This window comes from Ovis canadensis, chromosome 9, assembly GCF_042477335.2.
Source record: "Ovis canadensis isolate MfBH-ARS-UI-01 breed Bighorn chromosome 9, ARS-UI_OviCan_v2, whole genome shotgun sequence".
NCBI classification, from domain to species: domain Eukaryota; kingdom Metazoa; phylum Chordata; class Mammalia; order Artiodactyla; family Bovidae; genus Ovis; species Ovis canadensis.
In genome coordinates this window covers 99,242,556-99,259,818 of record NC_091253.1, presented here as the reverse complement: position 1 = coordinate 99,259,818, position 17,263 = coordinate 99,242,556, and the positions used below count along the sequence as shown (strand labels likewise).

Sequence of the window (17,263 nt, the reverse complement as noted above, 5' to 3'; positions counted from 1 at the left end):
TTTTCTTGAAGAGATTTCTATAGTCTTTCCTATTCTGTTGTTTTCCTCTATATCTACTACTGTCGGCAGGAATCCCTTAGAAGAAAAGGAGTAGCCATCATGGTCAACAGAAGAGTCCGAAATACAGTACTTGGATGCAATCTCAAAAACGACAGAATGATCTCTGTTCGTTTCCAAGGCAAACCATTCAATATCACAGTTATCCACGCCTATGCACCAACCAGTAATGCTGAAGAAGCTGAAGTTGAACGATTCTATGAAGACCTCCAAGACCGTTTAGAACTAACACCCAAAAAAGGTGTCCTTTTAATTATAGGGGACTGGAATGCAAAAGGAGGAAGCCAAGAACTAACCCTCAGTTCAGTTCAGTTCAGTCCCTCAGTTGTGTCCGACTCTTTGCAAGCCCATGAATCATAGCACGTCAGGTCTCCCTGTCCATCACCAACTCCCGAAGTTCACTCAGACTGACGTCCATCGAGTCAGTGATGCCATCCAGCCATCTCATCCTCTGTCGTCCCTTTCTCCTCCTGCCCCCATCCCTCCCAGCATCAGAGTCTTTTCCAATGAGTCAACTCTTCGCATGAGGTGGCCAAAGTACTGGAGCTTCAGCTTTAGCATCATTCCTTCCAAAGTAATCCCTAGGGAGTATCAAATAAGGGAGTATCAAATAGAACTCACACAAACAGAACCACTTGAATACAAAACCGAGTGTCTCCCAAGCCCCAGTAGCACCCTGTGCAGTACGCCTCATCTAGACAACAAACAAAACTAAAATTCAAACCCAATCATCAGCAGACAGGATTACCACCTCACCCAGCCTTGCCCATCAGAGGGAAAACAAACAAAAACTCAGCACAAATCTCACCCTATAGGAAGCTTACACAGATCACTGGACTAAACTTAGGAGGGCAGAAACCAAAAGGAAGAAAGAATTCAACCTTCTTCAAGGAAAGAATTCAGCTTTCCTTGAAGCCTGGGAAAAAGAACCCTCAAACACAGTAAGTTAAAAAAACAATAATGAAAAGGCAGAGAAATACTATGCAAATAAAGGGACAAACTAGAAACACAGAAGTCCAAATAAATGAAGAGGAAATAGACAAACTACCTGAAAAAGAATTCAGAATAACAATAATAAAGATCATCAAAAACCTTGAAAACAAAATGGAGAAAATGCAAGAATCAATTAACAAAGACCTAGAAGAATTAAAGAATAAACATACAGAGAGGAACAGCACAATTACTGAAATTAAAAATGCTCTGAGAGAGTAAAGTAGCTCAGTTGTGTCCGACTCTTTGTGACCCCGTGGACTGTAGCCCACCAGGCTCCTCTGTCCATGGAATTCTCCAGGCAAGAATACTGGAGTGGGTTGCCATTTGCTTCTCCAGGAGATCTTCCCAACCCAGGGATCAAACCCGGGTCTCCTGTGTTGCAGGCAGACGCTTTATCCTCTGAGCCACCAGGAATCAATAGCAGAATATCTGAAGCAGAAGAATGAATCAGTCAGCTGGAAGATAAAATGGTGGAAATAACTTTTGAAGAGCAGAATAAAGTGAAAAGAATGAAAAGAACTGAGGATAGTCTGGGACAGAGACCTCTGGGACAGTATGAAACACACCAATATTCGAATAATAGGGGTCCCAGAAGAAGAAGAGAAAAAGAAAGGATAAGAGAAAAATTTTTGAAGAGATTACAGTTGAAAAGTTTCCCAGCGTGGAAAAGGAAATATAGTCAATCAAGTTCAAGAGGTGCAGAGTGCCATACAGGATAAACCCAAGGGGAAACATGCCAAGACACATACTAATCAAACTGACAAAGACTGAACACAAAGAATATTAAAAGCAGCAAGGGAGAAGCAACAAGTAACATACAAGGGAAAACACATACACTTAACAGCTGATCTTTCAGCAGAAACTTTGCAGGCCAGAAGGGAATGTCAGGATATATTTAAAGTACTGAAAGGGAAAAGTCTACAACCAAGATTACTGTAGCCGGCAAGGATCTCATTCAAAATTCATGGAGAAATAAAAACAAAACAGAACGCATGTAAGAATAAAAGATTTTAAAATTTAAAAAAATAAATAAATAAAATTAAAAAAATAATTACTATTAAAAATAAAAAAAATAATAAAAGAGAAAAAAAACAAAAACTTTTCAGACAAGCAAAATTTAAGAGAATTCAATACCACCAACCGAGCTTTACAACAAATGTTAAGGGGCTTATATAGTCAAGAAATACAAGAGAAGAAAAAAGATCTACAAAATCAACCCCAAACAATTAAGAAAATGGCAATAGGAACATATATATCAATAATTACTTTAAATGTAAATGGATTAAATGCTCCAACCAAAAGACTGGCTGAATGGATACAAAATCAAGACCTGTATATATGCTGTCTACAATAAACCCTCGTCAGACCTAAAGACATGTATAGACTGAAAGTGAGAGGATGGAAAAATATATTCCATGCAAATTGGAAGCAAAAGAAAGGTGGAGTAGCAATCCTCATATCAGACAAAATAGACCTTGGAATGAAGATTATAAGAGATAAGGAAGGACTGCATAATGATCAAAGGATCAATCCAAGAGGAAGACATAACAGTTGTAAACATCTATGCACCCAACATGGGAGCACCTCAATACATAAGAAAAACACTAACAGACATAAAAGGAGAAATTGACACTAACACAATAATAGTAGGAGATTTTAACACCCCACTCACACCAATGGACAGATCATCAAAACAAAAAATTAATAAGGAAACACTGGTCTTAAATGATACATTAGATGAGATGGATCTCATTGATATCTTCAGGACATCCCATCCAAATGCAGAAGAATACACCTTATTCTCAAGTGCACATCAAACATTCTCCCAGATGGACCACATCTTGGGTCACAAATCAGACCTCAGTAAGTTTAAGAAATTTGAAATTGTTTCAAGCATCTTCTCCAACAACAGTGCTATGAGACTGCTGCTGCTGCTAAGTCACTTCAGTCGTGTCCGACTCTGTGTGACCCCATAGACGGCAGCCCACCAGGCTCCCCTGTCCCTGGGATTCTCCAGGCAAGAACACTGGAGTGGGTTGCCATTTCCTTCTCCAATGCAGGAAAGTGAAAAGTGAAAGGGAAGTCACTCAGTAGTGTCTGACTCTTCGCGACCCCATGGACCACAGCCTACCAGGCTCCTCTGTCCGTGGGATTTTCCAGGGAAGAGTATTGGAGTGGGGTGCCATCGCCTTCTCCGTTGAGACTAGATATCAGTTACAAGAAAAAACTGTAAGAAACACAAACACATGGAGATTAAACAACACGTTTCTAAATAACCAACAGATTACTGAAGAAATCAAAAGGGAAATAAATAAATTTCCAGAAACAAAACAATGAGAACATGACAACTCAAAACCTATGGGATGCAGCAAAAGCAGTTCTAAGAGGGAAGTTTATAGCAATACAATCCTACCTCAAGAAACAAGGAAAACATCGCATAGACAGCCTAACTTAACACCTAAAATAACTGGAAAAAGAACAAAAAACCCCAGAATTAGTAGGTGGAAATAAATCATAAAGATCCGAGCAGAAATAAATGGAAAAGTAATGAAAGAAGCAGTAGTAAAGATTAATAAAACTTAAAGCTGTTTCCTTGAGAAGATAAACAAAAGTCACAAACCTTTAGCCAGACTCATCAAGAAAAAAAGAGAAGAGAATCAAATCAACAAAATTAGAAATGAAAAAGGAGAGGTTACACTAGACAATGCAGAAATAAAAAGCATTTTAAGAGACTATTATGAACAGCTCTATGGCAATAAAAGAGATAACCTGGAAGAAATGGACAGAGTCTTAGGAAAGTTCAGTCTTCCAGGAAGAAATAGAAATTATCAACAACCCAATTGCAAGCACTGTAATTGAAGCTGTGATCAAAAATATCCCCAGAAAGCAAAAGCCCAGGACCAGATGGCTTCACAGGAGAATTCTATCAAAGATTTAAAGAAGAGCTAATTCCTATCCTTCTAAAAGTCTTTCAGAAAATTGCAGAGGAAGGAACACTTCCAAACTTATTTTATGAGGCCACCATCACCCTGATACCAAAACCAAAGACAAAGACAGCACAAAAAAAGGAAACTGTAGGCAGTATTAGTGACGAACATAGATGCAAAAGTCATCAACAAAATTGTAGCAAACAGAATTCAGCAATGCATGAAATAGCTCATTACACAATAATCAAGTTGGGTTTATTCCAGGGATGCAAGGATTCTTCAATATACACAAATCAATCAGTGTGATACACCATATTAACAAATTGAAAGATAAAAACCATATGATAATCTCAATAGATGCAGAAAAAGCCTGTGACAAAATTCAGCATCCATTTATGATGAAAACTTTTTTGAAAAATGGGCATAGAAGGAATCTACCTCAACACAGTAAAGGCCATGTATGATAAGCCTATAGCAAGCATTATTCTCAGTGGTGAAGAACTGAAAGCATTTCCCCCCTAAGATCAGGGACAAGACAAGGGTGTCCACTTCTGTCATCATTATTCAACATAGTTCTGGAAGTCCTACCTGCAGCTGTCCGAGAAGACACAGAAACAAAGGGAATCCAGATCAGAAAAGAAGAAATAAAGCTCTCACTGTTTGCAGGTGACATGATGCTCTACATAGAAAACCCTGAAGATAGTATTAGAAAATTACTAGAGCTAATCAGCGACTTTAGGAAAGTTGCAGAATAGAAAAACCAATGCACAGAAATCACTTGCATTTCTGAAAAATCAGAAAGAGAAATTAAGGAATCAGTCCCATTCACCATTGCAACAAAAAGAATTAAATATCTAGGAATAAACTTAACCTAAGGAGACAAAAGAACTGTACACAAAAAGTTATAAGACACTAATGAACAAAGTCAAAGATGACAAACAAATAGGGAGATTTTCCATGTTCCTGGGTAGGAAGAATCAATATGAAAATACTGTACTACCAAATGCAATCTACAGATTCGATATGATCTCTATCAAATTACCAATGGCATTTTCCCAAGAACTAGAACAAAAAATTTCACAATTCATACGGAAATACAGTAAGACCCTGAATAGCCAAAGCAGTCTTGAGAAAGAAGAATGGAGCTGGAGGAATCAACCTTCCTCACTTCAGATTCTACTACAAAGCTACAGTCATCAAGACAGTATGGTACTGGCACAAAACAGAAATATAGACCAATGGAACAAGATAGAAAGCCCAGAAATAAACCCATGCACCTATGGCTACCTTATTTTTGACAAAGGAGGAAAGAATATACAGTGGGGCAAAGATAGCCTTTTCAATAAATGGTGCTGGGGAAACTGGACAGCTACATGTAAAGAAATGAAATTAGAGTACTTCCTAACACCATGCACAAAGATAAACTGAGAATGGATTAAAGACCTAAATGTAAGACCAGAAACTATAAAATTCTTGGAGGAAAACATAGGCAGAATACTCAGTGATGTAAATCAAAGCAAGATCCTTTATGATCCACTTCCTAGAGTAACAGAAATAAAAACAAAAGTAAACAAGTGGGACCTGATTAAACGTAAAAGCTTTTGCACAGCAAAGAAAACTATAAGCAAGGTGAAAAGACAACCCTCAGAATGGGAGAAAATAATGGCCAATGAAACAACTGACAGGATTAATTTCCAAAATATACAAGCAGCTCATACAACTCAATACCAGAAAAAAATGAACCCAAACAAAAAGTGCGAAAAAGACCTAAACAGACATTTCTCCAAAGAAGACATGTAGATGGCTAACAAACATGAAAAGATGCTCAACATCGCTCATTACTAGAGAAATGCAAATCAAAACTACAGTGAGTTATCACCTCACACCGATCAGAATGACCATCATCAAAAAGTCTACAAACAATAAATTCTGGAGAGGGTGTGGAGAAAAGGGAACACTCTTGCACTGTTGGTGGGAATGTAAATTGATACAGCCACTATGAAGAACAGCATGGCGCTTTCTTGAAAACTAGGAATAAAATCACCAAATGACCCAGTGATCCCACTCCTAGGCATATACCCTGAGGAAACCAAAATTGAAAGAGACACATGTATCCCATTGTTCATTGCAGCGCAATTTACACTAGCTAGAACATGGAAGCAATCTAGATGTCCATCGACAGATGAATGAATAAAGAAGTTGTGGTACACATAAACAATGACGTATTACTCAGCCATAAACAGGAATGCATTTGAATCAGTTCTAATGAGGTGGATGAACCTAGAATCTATTATACAGAGTGAAGTAAGTCAGGAAAAGAAAGATAAATATCGTATTCTAATGCCTGTATACAGAATCTAGAAAAATGATACTGAAGAATTTATTTACAGGGCAACAGTGGAGAAACAGACATAGAGAATAGATTTATGGACATGGAAGAGGGGAGGAGAGGGTGAGATGTATGGAAAGAGTAACATGGAAACTTACATTACCATATGTAAAATAGATAGCCAACAGGAATTTGCTGTATGACTCAGGGAACTCAGGGGCTTTGGATCAACCAAGAGGGTGGGATGGGGAGGGACATGGGAGGGAGGTTCAAAAGGGAGGGGATATATGTATACCTATGGCTGATTCATGTTGAGGTTTGACAGAAAGCAAAATTCTATAAAGCAATTATCCTTCAATAAAAAATAAAGTTTTAAAAAAAAAGTATTTTCCATCAAGAGACTCACTTTAAAGGGATTTCAAAAGGCTTTTTAACAAAAATGTTACTGAAGTATAGTCGATTTATAGTGCTGTGTTAGTTTTAGGTGTACAGCAAAGTGAATACATATACACATATCTACTCTTTTCTAGATTCTTTTCACACATGGGCCATTATGGAGTGAAAGGCCATTAAGAATCTCCTTAGCTAAATATTTTAGGAGTGAGAGCTAAGCCCCCAAATTGCAGATGAATGAAATAGGATGGTGGTCAATAACTTTCTTCAGATAGAGTTTGCTAGAATCTAGATACAACTAAAATTCATGCTTTTGTAGGCTTGGGTTTTTTCTTTGGTACTTTAAAATTTCCTCTAGTTTTTCTATTTTATTAATGTTGATTTTGTGATTTGAAATGGAATTGTGGTTTATGGGGGTAAAAATGGTTGGGGTAGGTCTTCTACAAGGCTTTGTTTATTACATGGTCCTTAACTTTTTTGCAAAGAATTCCTGTGTAATGATTAGAGGTTCCAGATTTTTGTTTGTCTTATCTTGGGTAATTAAAGTATTTGTGCTAGATATTTGGTAAATGGGAAAAAAATCTTCTTAAATATAGGAGGAACCAAAGTCAAGGATATAATCTAGTAAAAAATATGTTTGGATTTTAAAAATGAAGGTCAGATTGAAGTAACTGGACTTGTTTTGCATAATAAAGGAGTCGCTAATACTTTTGATATATATTCTGTGAGATAGAAGTTAAAGCAAAATAACTTTGCATTTAGTAAGAATTAGATATCCCGATAATAAAGAATCAATATTTGGCCTTATATGAAAAAGAAATAGTAAACTATTGCCGTTTATTAAGCATGTACTGTGTGTCAGATGTGGAATTTTCTCCGTGACTTTGCATTTGAACCATATGACAGTTCCTAGTTTGATCATCACAAAATGATCTCCATTTTGTGATGAGGAAACTGAGGCTTTAAGTAATTTGACTACTTAAAGTACAGCTAGAAGTCCCTGAACTGAATTAAGGAATCCTCTTGTGTCTCCTGCAGAAATTTTGCCTTAGCCACAAGTCTTAGCTTGTACTGTGGGCCATAGAGCAAGTTTGGGACATTATTGTGCTTGTTATCTAGATAGGTTTGTATTTTCTCTGAACGTTATACTGTGTAAAGGGACAATTAGAGATGATTCCAAAAGTATGTGGTGAAAGGAAAGGAGTTACTCATCTAGGTGTGAAAGGAAGTGATCTTGGTGTGGTATAGAAGGGCCTACAGATAAAAACACAAATAATTCCTTTCACACGTAGCCATCAAGCACTAAATGAGTCATTTTTTATATATAGTTTTGATTTCTGAAACATGTTTTTGTACATAACAAAAGCTTTTAAATTAGTTTTTCTTTTCCCCCCTCCCTTAGTGGAAAAAGTGAAAGAACAATTAAAACTTTCCTTGGAAACCAAGAATGGTGTCGTGCAAACTGGTGAATTAACAGTTGTGCTTGATGGACTGGTGATTGAGCAAGAAAATATAACAAACGGCAGCTCATCTCCAGCCAGTAAGCTAACTTTGGATTTTTAAAATTTGAAGGGAAAAAAAATCAAGAAGTATGTAAAAAACCTAGTGTCTTTCTCTTTTGTCATTCAGTAGAAGTACAGCAAAATGGTGATGCCTTACATGAAGACAGAGAGCCTTCAGCAAGGACAACCACCAGGTAGCATGTTTTATTTTGGTGTTTGTGGCAAAGTAACACCACATTTCCCGTATATGAAGTTTCTAACCTTTGTTTAGAGTTTGCCATAGACTTTAAAAGCTTATATCTAAACGTATTATTTGGTTGAATTCTTACCAAAGTGATTTTTAAAAAAAAACAGCTGTAATGAGATATATTATTGGAACAAAGTGTATATCTTAGTAGTTTTTTAGGTTAGCAGATTTGGGTAACCGTCACCAGTGTCTCATTTCAGAACATTCTCTTCACCCTCAAAAAAACACTGTACCCCGGGGCATTCTCTCTCCGCGCCTTTTTTCCCAGCTCCTGCCAGCCACTCACCTTCTGTCTCAGTGGGTTTGCCTCTTCTGGCCATTTCTGTAAACAGTGTTGTACAATGTATGACCTTCTGTCACTGACTTTTACTTAGCATATGATTCATCCATGCTGTAGGAAGTGTCAGAACTTCATTCTTTTTCTTAAAATTGGAAATGGCTCTTAAAAATCTGTATTTAGGCATATTTTATCAGTAAATAGAGTCAAGTGATGTGGAAAAGTGGTTATCTCACTGCTGTCTGAGTTGGCAGCTTCCCGTAACTGCTAGAAGATAGATATTGCACCGATTGTGGTCTCTCCTTAGAGGTCATCCTGCCATCTCAGCAACTCCCATAGATTCACATTTGATGACAATTAATAGAGACTTTCTGTTTGAAATAATTTGAATTAGAATAAAAGCATGTAATAGATCAATTATAATGGAATGAACATGTTGAAAGTACATTGCTGTGAAATACATTTGAAAAATCATGTTGTTATATGACAAAGTGTGACTTTCATTAATCTACAGTTACTAATATTGCTACTAAATTGCTATTAAATGATCTTCACAGAGCCCTTGAACAGATCAGCATGTCTTCTGAATATATATTTGGCTTAAATAAATGTATTTATTTAGATCCACATGATTATTCACATTGAGAAAATTCAAAACTGAAAAGTGAAAAGTCATTCAGTCATGTGCAACTCTTTGTGGCCCCATGGAATTCTCTAGGCCACAGTACTGGAGTGGGTAGCCTTTTCCTTGCTCCAGGGGATCTTCCCAACCCAAGGATGGAACTCAGGTCTCCCACATTGCAGGTGGATTCTTTACCAGCTGAGCCACAAGGGAAGCCCAAGAATACTGGAGTGGGTAGCCTATGCCTTCTCAAGCGGGCCTTCCCGACCCGGGAATCAAACTGAAAGGATACAGCAATTAGGTAGATTTAAATGCTCTAGTGAGTATGTGTGTGCATATATATACATATATATATATGTATCAAAAATTATGACTTTTGCAATGAAATTTTAGATGGTTAAAGGAGCCTGAATCACTACCAACCTAAAGACTAATGTTATTTATTATGTAACAATACATTTTGAATCAAAGATTAGTTCTACAGCACCAGGAAAACTTAAGTTGCATTCTTTTACTCTGTCTCCCAGGTCACTGATCCTTGCTGAGTGGCTTAGGGAAGGGTGTACAGATCAGATTAACTTGAGAGAAATTTCAAAGCTTTGTGTGCCTGCTAAGTTGGTTGAGTCGTGTCTGACTCTGTGTGACCCTATGGACTGTAGCCTGCCAGCCTCCTTTGTCCATGGGGATTCTCTAGGCAAGAATACTGGAGTGGGTCACCATGCCCTCTTCCCGACCCAGGGGTCAAACCCACGTCTCTTAGGTCTCTTGCATGGGCAGGCGATTCTTTACCACCTGTGCCACCTGGGCAGCCCTTCCAAAGCTTTACCTGCCCAAAATTCCTGAACACATCTCATTCTAAATATGTAGGTGACAAGGGAAAGTGTTGTTAGTTCGTCCAGGTACTTGCTGAGTGCGTGTTTGGTGCCAGGCACTAGTCCAAGCACTAAGAATACTAGTCCTGTTCCTGTGGAATCTTCATTCTGGCAGGATAGAGGTAGATAGTAGACACGTGAGGAAAGAAATTAGCTAATTGGACATAGTGATAAGAACTATGAAGTCATCGAAACACAGGACAGGGTGACAGGAATGTAAAGGAACCCTTTATGAAGAGAAATCTCGCGGAATCATCTCTGTGGAAGTGCCATTCAAACTACAATTAAAAGGCCAAAAATGCGCCATCCATGCAGAGATTTGAGGGAAGAGCATTCCAGGCAGAGGAAATAGCAAGTAAAACAAGGACACTGATTCTTTCTAGTTGATTTTTGTTCTGCGTGCGTGCTTGTGTGTGCTCAGTCCTGTCTGACTCTTTGCGACCCTGTGAACTGTAGCTCACCATTCCCCTGCCCCTGGGATTTTTCAGACACGGGTACTGGAGTGGGTTGCCGTTTCTTCCTCCAGGGAATCTTGCCAACCCAGGGATCAAAACCATGTCTGTTACATCTCCTGCACTGCAGGCAGATTCTTTACCACTGAGCCATTGGAGAAGCCCTTTTGCTCTGTAGATTCTTCTAACTCTAGAATATGTTTAACCTTTCTTTGATAATCTTGTAAGTCATTATAATTTTACTCCCTGTATCTAAAGTTTGTAATAAACATTTGAAGACTCTTCGGCATGATTTTCATACAAAATTGATATACTAATTTAATATATCTGTTGCAAGGTAGGCAAGGAATAGCTTGGAGAGAAATAGATCAGAGAGATAGATGAGGTGGGGCAGGACTGAGATGTGCTCTGATTTATTTATATTTTTAAATTAAGAAAAAAAATTAAGGCTGCTCTGTGGAGAAGACGTGTAGGTTTACCAGTGTATTTGGGAAAGTTCTCCTGATTACTTACATGATACTGCCTAACTCCCTGCCTATAAGATTTAAAATGCTTGATTTTGTAATTGTAGACATATTTATTTATTTGCAGTAATGAATACACTGTAAATTCTTCTAACTCTGGAATATAATATTCAGCTTTCTGTGATCATCACATACTCATTATTTTAGTGCTGGTAATAGCTTGTGATCAGTATCGTAAGACGTTTTTGGTCTTTTCAGTGCTCAACAGTTTGGAATTGATTTTTATAAGTTTCATGACCTTTTTGAAAATATTTCCAGACATTTAAAAAATAAATCTAATATTCTTAGACTTAAATATTTAAAATACGCAATTTGATCATTGCTTTGAGGTACTTTTGACAGTATGATTATATATCTCAATATACGTTTACTGTGTGGTTACACTCAGAACTGAAAGTAATTTAAACTTTTAAGTATGTAATAAAATGTAAAATGTAAAAAAATGTTTTAAAAAAGTAATCAAGATATCTCTTGTTCATTACTCTTTATACCTATCATTTTGCTTCAGTGTTAAGAGCTTCGTAAATGTTCTTACAAAATTTCTGATGAAAAGTTATGTGATTGTTTTTAATTCATTGAAGTAAGATATCTTTTTTGTTTGTTTTTTTGAAGGTTGGCTGCTGAAGATACTAACGGGATAGATAATCATGTACCTACAAACACTGTAGTACAAAACTCGTGCTGTTCATCTGTAATTAACGGGGACAGCACACCATCTCCATCTCAGGTTGCTGCCAGACCCAAAAACACACCAGCTCCAAAACCACTCACATCTGAGCCTGCCAATGACACTGGTAAGCATGGGTACTTACGACATATTATTCAAATGAAAACTAAATTTTACCTATCTGTACATACACTTTTCTTATTGTACAATCTTTCTTAATCTTCAGTTTTGTAAAAGGAATTTGAAGATTATACCACCTGAATTTTTTTTTCATAATTTGAATTTTCCTAGATTATTTAGGAAGATATTCCAAAACTACATTATAATCGCACATTTCAGTAAGCAAGTACAAGTACTTGCGTGATAGTCAATCTTAGGGTTTATGCTATAAAAAAATTACTATTTATAATGTAGAATGTATTTCTAAAAGCACTTTAGGGAATTCATTGATTTGTTAATGATGAATGATTCCTTTAATCATTTTGGTTAAATGGTTCTCTTTTGCCAGACAGATACTTACTTCTTGGCATGTAACTTAGTAAAAAAATGTTTTGTGAGGTGATACAGCGCTCTGAAAGTTTTGTATTTTCTAAGGGGAAGTGTTCTACTATTATAGAAGGACTGTCTATGGAAGAATTTTTTCTGTAATCCTGTTTTTCAGTGGATTCAGCTGTAATAGTCATACATCATTTTTTGTTTGATCTTTATAAATTAACTTTTTCAGATGAATTCCTTGAAACGCAAACATCTTAAGACTTCTTAAGATTACTAGTGTATGTCCTGAGGCTAGAGTTGGCATCCTGTCTTTTGATCCCAGAACCTGTATTCTTTCCCTCATCTATTTTTCGGATTATTCAAAAGTATAAACATGTAAAGAAGTAATTATATGAAAATAGATGGGGATGGGTTTATAGAGAATACTGTTGTGTATTTATACTGAAGGTTGGGGAAATATTTACTGTGCATGTTGTGAGTTTTTGTAAATGTGGGAACTGACACTGTGGTTTTCTGAAAATGTAATTTATTAATGCTCCTCTGTTTTTTTTATAAAAAAGATAGGCTTAAACATCCTAAGTCCTCATAATAAGTTGACACTTTCATTGTTAATTTAAGGTGTCTGGAAAATGAGAGAAAATAAACACAGATGACCAGGCTGAAATGAGTGAACAGGATCATTTATTTGTTTTCTGATTCTGGTATGCTTTCTAGTAAGAACATTTGTCTCAGATTTATTAGCAAAGGGATAAAGGAACAAATTAGGAACAGACCAGTTAAAACGATTCCCATTGAGAATTCCCTTGTGGTCCAGTGGTTAGGATTTGGCACGTTCACTCCTGGGGCCAGGCTGAGGTTTAATTGTTTGGGGGACTAAGATCCCACAAGCCTCAAGGTGCAGCCAAAAAGCCCGTCCCAAAACAAAAAATATGAACACCAGCTTTTATGCCTGATGTTCCATCTTTTATGGATCGGTATGAAAAAGCATCATAATATCAGCATCCTTGCTAATTCCAAGAGAGTAAATACAGTAGTAAGTTTCATAGAACTCTGCTTATATTATGGATCCTCAGTTAAATTTATAGTTTTAAAAAATAGTCTGGGAAAATAAGTGTGGGAAGGACCACCCATGTATATGGTTTACCACCAAATAATCACCCATAGAAAAATGGTTTATATTAGTACTAGAGTTCTTAATAATAAAACACAAATCCAGTGCATTTGACCTGTAGATTTGTAGATTATCAGATATACCTATATTTACCCATACCAAAAATGACACACAAACTGGGTATCCACCCATAAAGAAATTTAGATTGTAAACATTGTAACTTCTTGAGAATGCGCTGAAGAGGTTGTAAAAATAAAAATACCCTTATGTGACCAGACTTGATTTGTTATATGGGATTATCACTAGATTCATTAGAGCAGTAGATCCAATTCTGTTATTTCTGTAAGTAATTAGACATCAGGACCAATTACTGAGTCTATTCCTTTTTCATGAGAACTATAAGAATTTTGAATGCTCATTTTAGAAAGGCTTTTACAGTCATTCTATTTCATTCTTGTTATCACCTTCCAGTTAGAAGTGTATGGAATTTGGAGATTTAGCTCTTCTTCCTAAAATATTTAGCTGTTAGAATAGATTGGCCAAAGTATCTATTGACCACTAGATAGCTGCATGTTTGGGCTTGTGGGCTTATTCAGATGTTGTTGCAAAAGAGAGAACTTGCTGAGTTCCCCCTCATTGTAGAATCTCCAGTTTATATTCTGCTTCTAATTTTGTACTTTATAGACTGCTTCTGTTGGGAACAGATTTGCCTTCACATTCTTCTCTTACCCTTGCCTGAAATTTCAAGACGAAAGTAAAACACACACAAGGGACTAGAATTGAAGGTGCCATTGTAAATAATTCCCATGACATTCTCTGTAATTGCAAGGAAGCCTAAGACGATCAGAATAACAGCTAATATCTGTTCTACACATGTTCCAAACGCCATATACCCACTGATCAATACAGCTCTCAGGATAACTCTCTGAAAACAGGCACTGGTGTTTTTCTCCTGAAGGAACTGAGGCCCAGAGATCCCAGCTGGTAGAGGAGCTGTCCCTGATACCCACCTCTGTGGTCCTCTCCTCCCTGCTCTCCTGTTCATTTAGATGTGTGTGATATCTATAGTGTCTTAATGTTGGGCTGTTCATCTTTGGTTATACCTTTGATAAACTTCAAATAATATTCCCCCAGTCAACTTAGTGATTGTGTTTGCATGTTCTCTGACACATGACAAAACAATCCAACTGCCCTCATTCCATTGGCTGGTTTAGAAAGGCTTCTGGAACCTACTCTGTTGGTAGAAACCACTTTAGCAGTGTCTTCTGTATAATCTGGCATCCCTCAGTAGGAAGATGAATTCAGGTATATTTTTCAAGGGGTAGTCTTCTTTAAGGTGTTGGTGTAAAAATAGGATTCTTTTTTCTGTAATCAAGAACTTTAAAAGTCAGTTTTCATTGTTAGAGTGGTGATGGAGTGGAGTGTGCATATTTTGTGTGTAACATATTACATGTTTTTAATCCATTACCTGTGATTCCAAAATCCTAAAATCCTTAAAACCAAAAGTTTTTTGGTAAACTCACTTGATGGCAGAATGACTAGGACTAACTTGAAGGTATTTATAATTTTTTCTGCTTAGTATGAATATCCTTCTGTTTCACTCCAGAAATGATACTGTGTTTAACTACAGTGTCTAGCCCCCAATCTGACTTGATATTAGTGTAACAGATAATATATGTGCCATACTACCTTTTACATTCCAAAGTTATGAATTCTGAAACACACTTGGCCCTAAGAGTTTCAGATGAGGGGTTATGGGCCTGGAACTGCAGATAAATGATTTCTTTCACCAAAGACGGTATTGTACATGAGGGCTTTGGAGGGGAGGGCATTTTCCCTCACCCCTACCTGTTCTTTTGAGTCTTATGAAGATCCATTTGCTAAGTTTAGTTGGTAAATACTGATACTTATTTTAAGCTAAAGTGGGAGGCAGTCATGATTGAAAAGATTAGATTTGGTTTCTAACAGGACTGCGTTCCAATCCTAGCTCTGTCGTTGAACACTTTAACCGTGGGTTTTCATTCAGTTGTTCAGTCATGTCGGACTCTTTGCAACCCCATGGACTGCAGCATGCCAGGCTTCCCTGTCCTTCACTATCTCCTGAAGCTTGCTCAAAATCACGTCCATTGAATCGGTGATGCCATCCAACCGTCTCATCCTCTGTCGTCCCCTTCTCCTCCTGCCTTCAGTCGTTCCTAGCATCAGGTCTTTTCCGAGTTGGCTCTTTACATCAGGTGGCCAGAGTATTGGAGCTTCAGAATCATCATCAGTCCTTCCAGTGAATATTCAGGACTGATTTCCTTTAAGATTGACTGGTTTGATCTCCTTGCTGTCTAAGAGATTCTCAGTTGGAAGCATCAAATTCTTTGGCACTCAGCCATCTTTATGGTCCAACTCTCAACATCCATACATAACTACTACTAAATGGACCTTTGTCAGCAAAGTAATGTCTTTGCTTTTTAGTACACTGTCTAGGGTTGTCATAGCTTTTTTCCCAAGGAGTAAGTATCTTTTAATTTCATGGCTGTAGTCATTGTCTGCAGTGTTTTTGGAGCCCAAGAAGAGAAAGTCCATCACTGTTTTTATTTTTTTCCCCACCTATTTGCAATAAAGTGATGGGACCCAATGCCACAATCTTAGTTTTTTGAATGTTGAGTTTTAAACCAGCTTTTCCACTCTCCTCTTTCACCTTCTTGAAGAGTCTCTTTAGTTCCTCTTCTCTTTCTGCCAGGAGGGTGGGATCATCTGCATGTCTGAAGTTGTTGATACTTCTTCCAACAATCTTGATTCCAGCTTATGACTCACCCAACCAGGCATTTCACATGATGTACTCAGCGTATAAGCATGTGACCTTGGACAAATTTAGCATTCTAAAAATTTAGGGTCTCCACTTATAAAATGAAACAAATACTTAGTAATACCTTACAGGATTGTTTCAAAGGTTAAATGAGATAAATTTAAAACATCTACCATGTTTCTAGGACAGTAGTAGTTAAGAAAAATAAGATTTTCTTCTCTACTTTCCCCCCTTGCCCTTAGCTTCTAGAAGAAATGACTTTTTCTAATGTATAATTATTGCTTTACTAATAAAATAGAGCTCAGTATGGTAAGGCAGAACTAACCTATTTCACAAATTTATTAGACTTTTGCTCTTAGTTGTTTATTTTGAAATACAGATTCACAAAAAGTTACCAGGAAATGTACAGGGAGGTCCCGTGTTCCCTTCATTGACCTCCCTGAATGTTAATGTCTTGTATAACTATAGTACTGTATGAAAATGAGGGAACTGCCATTGACACAGCCCCCATTTCACTCGTTATACCTGCGCAGAGAGAGAGAGAGGATGTGTGTGTGCGTGTGGGCGCATGCAGTTTGTCATTCGGCTTCATGTAACTAGCACTGCAGTCAAGACACAAAACTGCATCGTCACCAAAGGCTCCCTAGTGCTCCACCTCCTTTAAAGCCATAGCCACTTTCAGGTGTGAATTGTAAAGAAATTTAGTGTATATATAGTGTGTGTCTGTGTGTGTGTGTGTGTATATATATATATATATATATATATATATATATATATATAAAATCAGTTTTTGATGTCATACTTTTTAAAAGGGGCAGAAATGATACTGGGTACTTCAGTATTTCCTCCTTTTCCTGCTTTAATTAGAGGACAGATGCATGGTGCTATGAGATGTACATACCATAAAGTCCATGGGAGATTAATTTTCAGAAATAAAACCTGAAATGAGGGAGATCTGTCTCCTAAATCAAAAGTCATGGTTGCGTGGAGTCAGGCTT

General features: G+C 37.2%; 1 protein-coding gene across 8 annotated transcripts in view; it reads left to right on the top strand.

The window, feature by feature from the left end:
• Positions 1 to 17,263, top strand: part of WWP1 (WW domain containing E3 ubiquitin protein ligase 1) — a 147,714-nt gene that overhangs the window by 66,037 nt on the left and 64,414 nt on the right. For 5 of the 8 annotated variants that reach the window (XR_011259080.1, XR_011259079.1, XM_069600673.1 and 2 more), the window contains 3 exons: positions 8,102 to 8,239; positions 8,329 to 8,395; positions 11,808 to 11,989. Coding sequence is in view for 4 of the 8 variants with exons in the window: in XM_069600673.1 (XP_069456774.1) it covers positions 8,102 to 8,239; positions 8,329 to 8,395; positions 11,808 to 11,989 (387 nt within the window). In the remaining 4 variants the exon portion in view is untranslated. The remainder of the gene's footprint in view (positions 1 to 8,101; positions 8,240 to 8,328; positions 8,396 to 11,807; positions 11,990 to 17,263) is intronic. The other 3 variants (XR_011259081.1, XM_069600674.1, XM_069600672.1) reach the window with 1 other exon arrangement.